The sequence below is a fragment of the Telmatherina bonti genome (genome assembly GCF_933228915.1).
Source record: "Telmatherina bonti genome assembly, chromosome: 3".
Classification (NCBI taxonomy): Eukaryota; Metazoa; Chordata; class Actinopteri; order Atheriniformes; family Telmatherinidae; genus Telmatherina; species Telmatherina bonti.
The window spans coordinates 36,636,960-36,643,871 of record NC_136621.1 but is presented as its reverse complement, the minus strand read 5'-3'; the positions used below and the strand labels follow the sequence as shown (position 1 = coordinate 36,643,871).

At 37.3% G+C, this 6,912-nt stretch overlaps 1 protein-coding gene across 1 annotated transcript; it reads right to left on the bottom strand.

Annotated features, from left to right (window-relative positions):
• Nucleotides 1–1,265: 1,265 nt before the first annotated feature.
• fdx2 (ferredoxin 2) lies at nt 1,266–5,681 on the bottom strand (the record flags this gene model as incomplete). Its single annotated transcript, XM_079264385.1, has 5 exons — nt 1,266–2,207; nt 2,301–2,388; nt 2,464–2,570; nt 4,731–4,782; nt 5,495–5,681. 5 exons carry the CDS (start codon nt 5,679–5,681, stop codon nt 2,051–2,053), a joined length of 591 nt encoding a protein of 196 aa, XP_079120511.1. The 3' UTR covers nt 1,266–2,050.
• Between the last annotated feature and the right edge of the window lie 1,231 nt (nt 5,682–6,912).

The following is a 6,912-nucleotide window of genomic DNA, read 5'->3' as shown; positions in this document are numbered from 1 at the left end:
CAAAGAAAGACAATGGTCGGATACATGAATAATACAAAAAGTGAGCTGAATGGGATAATTATAAACAATTATTAAATGTTTTTTTTTTGTACCATCTGTACTAACAACATTATAACGTTTAAACAGGAAGCGCAGTTTTATTTAAAAGTTAAATCGCGTGATTCAGAGGTAATGGTCCAACAGCTATTTATTAATGTTATTAGAACAAGCTCGATTTTTATTAGGAATAATATAAAGTCTCCGTTCAAATATAAACAAACAAACGGGTTACGTCATTAATGGACGCGTAACCGGCTGAACTCACCGGAAGGAATGTAACAAACGTTCCAACCCTCGTGCTTAAATTCAAAAACGTTCTTTGACGCGGACGTTAAAAGACTTTTCGCGTTCTAGAACGTTGGCGGTTTGCGCGGTTGATTTGAAACGTCGCTCGCGCCGCACCGATACATAAGAGCCGGTTCCCTGTTTGAAAAGGGACAATTTAAAAAGTGTCACGTGCTGAATTTTACAGTTTTTCTTTCATTTACATGATTGAATCAATTAAAGACAGTTTCTAATCGATGATGGTGAACCTAATTGTAAATACAAGTGTTCTGTTTTAATTTAAGTCTACATAAAAATACAGATTTGTGTTACTTTTTGTCTACGACCCCTAAAATAAACTGCGTCATCTGACCATACCTGCGACCAAAACATCACTCACCTGCAAATCCGGCCTTCATCGATCGGTTTATAACTTTGATTTGTAATTTCTCTGCCTAACTTTCTCATATGCACCTGGAAATAATTAAAAAATGTCTTAACTAAGAAATGCACAGTCCATCCACCAGGATCATGGCAGTATCACCGCTGAATCTTCCAATCCGTCACCAAACAGCACAAATGGGTCTCTTGGCGGGGAAGTCAGTGTGGTAGCGATGAGAGGACCCACGCGGCTGTTTTGGGTTTGCTAGATTACACCTGCCACCATATAAAAACCTGACAAACTCCAGTTTGAACTGGAAGCTGCTGTGGAATGCATATCTACACTACTGAGAGGTAATGTTAAATAAAAATGAAATAAAACGTTTTAATATACAGTTTAAGGCTCTTTGGTAAATAAAGATATATTAAAAATACTTTTTAAAAAGCAGATTTTATTGCACAATTTAAAATATTTGCAATTAACATACAGTTCACTTACATTTGTGCGTTAAGTTGAACAAGTACAGTAGACTTGTAGTGGATGTCTTAAACTCTGTGTGGCAATGTGAAGCCCACCAGCTTCCTGAACTACATCACCTAATTACCACCACCAGAGAGGAACTGCATTAAAATCAATTTTCCACCTTGGATGAAATCCATATGAACATTTTGAAATGTTTTCTAGTGAATATACATAAAGTTTCAACATCATAAATCTTTTTTTCTTTTTCTTTTAAAGAGACGACCTTTAAACATGTAATATTCCAGGTATTGTGACGGCTCATCTGTCGCGTCTCGGAGCCACACAGTAGGAAAACTGAGCACGACTATGGCTAATTTGATCCAAATACAGCAATGACTAAATGAAGACAGTGCATTGAAGAAAAATGCAGAGCTTTTTGACATTAAGGATGATAATGGACTGGTCAAAATGATTAATAGCTTGTGATAATTGTGCGTATATGAGCGGTAAAAAGGAATGTTCCATTAATAAGCAGAGGTAGGTGGGGGGGGAACCCCTGCTTTGTGGTATGTCTTAGCTTTCTGGTGTTTTAACACTGAGATTGATGGATGTCATTAAAGGCCTGAGAACATTCCATATAAATAAATATCACTTAAACCATTACAGTTTTTGCATGTAACCATTGATATCACCTCCAGTTAGACTTGTGTAGTGTCCAACTTTGCCCAAACTCGCCCGCAGGCCCGTCCGTACATTGCTTATACTGTGGAATCTGTCGTTTAGACATCTTGGGAGATGCTTTAGACGACACTATCCTCTTCAGTCCTCTCATCCAACCAACACACATGCTGGTTGTCACAGCAACGCCATCTTTCTCTCTCTGCTCTTCATCTGGTCGGTAACTCAGTGAGGTTTAGGAACGTGGCCGTCAACGTAGAAGTTCCTGGTGACTTTGGGCAGGGTGAGCTCTATGCCGTCCAGCTCTGGGGTGAGAATGATCTGACATCCCAGCCGGGAGTTCTCCTGAAGCATTGGCGCCATGTCCAGCATGTCATCCTCCCTAAGAGGAGAGATGTGCTCTTTTACTGTCATTTCACTTTCTGCATCATCAATATGGATTATACTGTGAAAAGATGGTATCAATCAGACACACCTCTCTTCCGGTTCTGGTAGTTTGTCGAAATGAGCATCGCTCACATAGACATGGCAAGTAGAGCAGGCCAGTGATGCCTCACAGGCTCCTGAACGCAACAGAAACACAAACGTTAAGCAACATCCTTAACAGGATGCTTTGGTTTCATTCTAGCACCACTCACCTTCCAGGTCAATTCCATGTTTGTGAGCCAGATACAGGACGTTATCTCCCACTTTGGCCTTAACTGGGATCCTCTGACCAGACTGGTCTATGTACACCACATTGACTCTACAAAAAAAAAAAGAAAGAAAAACACTAAATTGAACCAGATGGTAAAAATAACTGCTTTTACGTACCTGTTGAATCCATTTTAACTGGTTTGGGTTGTGTTTTCAGTGTGCCGTTCTCTCAAAAGCTAATAAAACATAAATAAACATAGATCCCCTTAGGTTCTCTAGGATTTTAATTCCCTAATTCAAACTTTAATTATAGATTTCACATAAGTTTTAATAAACTGTCTCCTTCTACAAGAGTGGAAAAAGCAGATTAGTTGGGAAATGTTTGTTACATGTCACAGATGTTTCTCTTATCATGTGCACTGACTTTTACTTCAGTTAAGCAGACTTGTGTGTGAAATTGTAGCTTTTTGAAACATTCTGAGGCAAAGCTTAAAGAAAAAAAAAATCAATGAAAATTTTACTATTATCTCATGTCTTTGACCCAAAATATCCACACTTACATTAGACAAAGCATCATTTAAAAAGGAAAAGTAAGAACATAGTTTATGTTTACTGTCAAACTATATCTTTTATCTAATAAGCAGATTAACAAATGCTAAAATGTGACAAAGCTAATTTGGACAGTGCAGATACCTGAATAACAAAAGCGGTGGCTGGCTTTGAATAATTTCTGCTACTTGTGTGTTTGCATGAGCTGGGTAAAAGAAAATGCTTTTCTGTGTGTGAAGTCAAACTATTCGTGGAGAAGGGGAGAAGTCGAAGCCAGCAAACCAGGACTAATTTTCCTGGTGTGTGGGTTGCACGGACCATAAAAGGGCAGCGCACAGTTTCCTGGAGAGAGTAACGAATGAAGTGTCTGCATCACCTTCTAAGATGAAGATCGGTTATTGTGGTTGGCTTGTGCAAGACTGGAGGCATTTGCAAATAAGCAGAGTGGCAGCCAGTAGGAAAGAAAGGACTTTTGATAAGAGATTGATTTAAGATTGTTTACTTGGCTTAATACTTAGCGTGCTAATGCTAGCTTAGCCACTGGTCCGGTTGCACTGACAGAATCGGGTTTGTTGTTGTTGTACTAATCTAGATGGGGAATTATTTAGATTTAATTAAAGTAACCTTACGGTTTAACATTGATGTTATTTTGTTACACATTGATATTATATTATTACAAATTATGGTGTAAAGTTACAATACGCTACGATTATAATTTAGGTTATAATTTCTTTGTCTGTGGGTTTATTTAAAGGTTTTTTACCTGCATCAATTAACAGAATGAGTTATCATATGGAGAAATAAACTGAAGATAAAAGAAGGAATCTGTGGTTCTTGAATAAATTCCAGCGGATAAAACTGCAGACCAATCCGTTCTTTTCAAGTGGGGAAGCTTGACACTACCTTTCCAATACTTGACACTGTCTGAATGGAAAGGGCTGCACAGTGTGGGCTGTGGCTTATTAAAGAAGCAGTGATATTTACTCTGATCATGTGATCAGTCTGAGTCAGGTTAAATGGCTTTACTTACCACTTTCTGCTTGGAAAATGACTAGAAACTGGTTTAATTGTATATTTAGTGCTTCTGAGAATTCTTGAGACTGACTCCACTTGGTTTTAATAATTTGCTTGTAAAGTAATTTTCTTATTAGTCTTTTGTGTGTTTTAACTAGATAACTTATATATGTTTTTTGTATTTGCTGCTGCCTATCTTAGACAGGACTCCCTTTTAAAAAGTTAAATAAAAATAATAAAATAAATGTATAGAAGTGCATAAAATGACCAATATCCTTAATTTACAGGCTACTGTTTTCTAGTTTAATCAGGAACAGGCTATCAAAGTGTTGATTTTCATCCACCTTTATCCTTTGCAGGTCTGTGTTGACAGCATCAAGAAGTTAATACGACTTTAAATTACATCATACACGAAGTTGCATTTTTAATAAAATACCGTTTCCCTTCCAAAACGCGAGTGCCACTACTTTTTAAATGAAAGTTTGACCTCATCTCAAGTTCAGTTCAAGTTGTGTTTGTCATGAAAGGTAATAGTGCAAATATAGCAAGACCATGCAAAAATATAATAAAATCTTAGGCTTTAAATAAAATGAGTTTAATAAAAGCCACTAAGAGATTTGTACTTGCATGTTTGATAGATGTAGCAGATTTTATTAAATGCATATAGGTGGCATTGGTTATGTTTTAACAGCCCTGGAAGACTTACACATCTTCTGGGTCTTCTGCATTGGAGCTCCCCTCTTCTCCATGATAAAGACCTTTGAAAAGAAAAGCAGGGAAATAAAACATAAATAAATTTTCCAAGCTAAATCCGCTTAACCCTTTACAGGGCACTCAATGAAGTACCTTGAAATGACACATTTTAACCTAAAAGTGCCCTTCTGGGATGTACCAAGACCTCCATTCTATTGTTACATGAACAAAAAAAAGTTTCATGCTGAATATGAAAGAAAACACAGTGATCAAAACAGTCACTTGCCCCATAAAGTGTTCATCTGTAACTGTTTTTCTTCATTTGTAAGATATTTTAAATGCGACTTTGCTGTAATTGATACTTTTTGCTGCACCTTGGCAAGGACTCCCTTAAAAAAAAAATAGGGCTTTAATTTCCATGGGACTTTCCTTGTTAAATAAAGGGGAAAATGATATTTGAAAAGAGAAAAGAAAAGCAGGGAAATCAGACACAAATATATCCTCCAAGCTAAATCAGCTTTTGGTGCTATCCAACTTGTTGCATACAAGTTGCTGAAGTTTTATAATAAGGCAATTTGGGAATATTGTGAAGTTACGCAAGTGTTTTTGACTGGAAGTCATCACTGCAATACAAACTTTCCAGGTATTGTCAAAGATCTAATTGCTAAAGAGGAAAGGAGAAATAATCAGCACTTATTGGGGCAGGTCATAAACTAAATGTTAAAAACAACAACTGGCCCTTAAATGAGGCTAAAGTGTTAGCAAGAGACGACTCACCTATACTCGTCTGTAAATGCCTGTTTATTGTCCGGAAACTCTCGAAGGAGCTCCTTCTTTGCAAGGTGACCCTACTGTTCAAACAGGTCTTTAATTTGTAAAAAGGACACGTCCTACAGTCCGGGATAACCCGAGAAAGCTTCAAAGTCAGCCCCACGCTCGACCTGGCTGCAGCAGACGCCGCCATGACTCTGTTTTGGTCACGTGTCTGACAGAAGCCAATAAGAGAACGGTGAGGACAAGGTGACGTTTCTGCTGTTATGCGCTTTTCTAACAGCAGAGGGCGCTGCTGCTTCACGACCATATATACAGTCTGTTCACACTACCAACCATAGACTGTATATAGAGAGAGTATCTTTCATATATAGTCTATGTTCACTACCAACAGGAGAAACAACCATAACTATTCTTATCTTCTGCTTTACCACAGACCCGATTGTTTCAGTAAAGTGTCTGTCTGTCTGTCTATCTATCCACAGTTGTGCTCATATGTATTCATCCCCTTTCATTAAAGAAAAGGCTGAATTTACAACAGTCACTCAAATAACTGGAGACTTAAAAAAGGAACGATAACTAAAAATTTGCAAAAATACAATTTATTAATATAAGACACTGTTTTTTCATTTACTTGAGTTGAAGAAAGAAAAAAAACACAAAAACAAACAAACAAATTGGTCCTGGACAAATTAGAGCATTTTTCTGTTGAATAGTGGGACAAAATACCTGTCAACAGGTGCAGAAGTCTGACTGAGAGGAACAGAAAACACCTGACTGTAGCGGAAACATTGTTTGTTCAACAAGGATTGTTCAACAAAATCTTAGTTTATGAGTGATGTAAATGTAATAAATTATCTTATTTTATTGCTTTTTTAATATATATATATATATATATATATATATATATATATATATATATATATATATATATACACACACACTATTCACAAAAAGTTAGGGATATTCAGCTTTTGGGTGAAATTTCACAACATGCCTAAAATGCATTCAAACCTGTACAGGTGAACTTAATGTGATATTCTCTAAGCTTTTAAATGCACATGTCCAACTGTTAAATGTTTAAATAAATTTTGCACAAGTTGCTGTTCTCTAACAAGGAGCTTAACGGCAAAAATCACGGCAGGTGTGTGATCCTTGAATTGACCAATAAATGTCCTGGTTCAATTAGAGCTGGTGTTTAAACAGTTGTCCTCATCATGCTGTTCACATTTTGACATCATGAGACCAAGACGACACCTAACAATGGAACAACAGTCCCTTGCCATTGCGATGCTTCAAACAGGACGTTCTCAGACAGAAGTGGCCACTGAGCTTGGAGTGTCACAGAGTGTCATCAGCAGGTTGCAACAGAGATATGGAGAGACTGGAAGAGTCACAGAAAGGCCTAGAAGTGGACGTCCTTT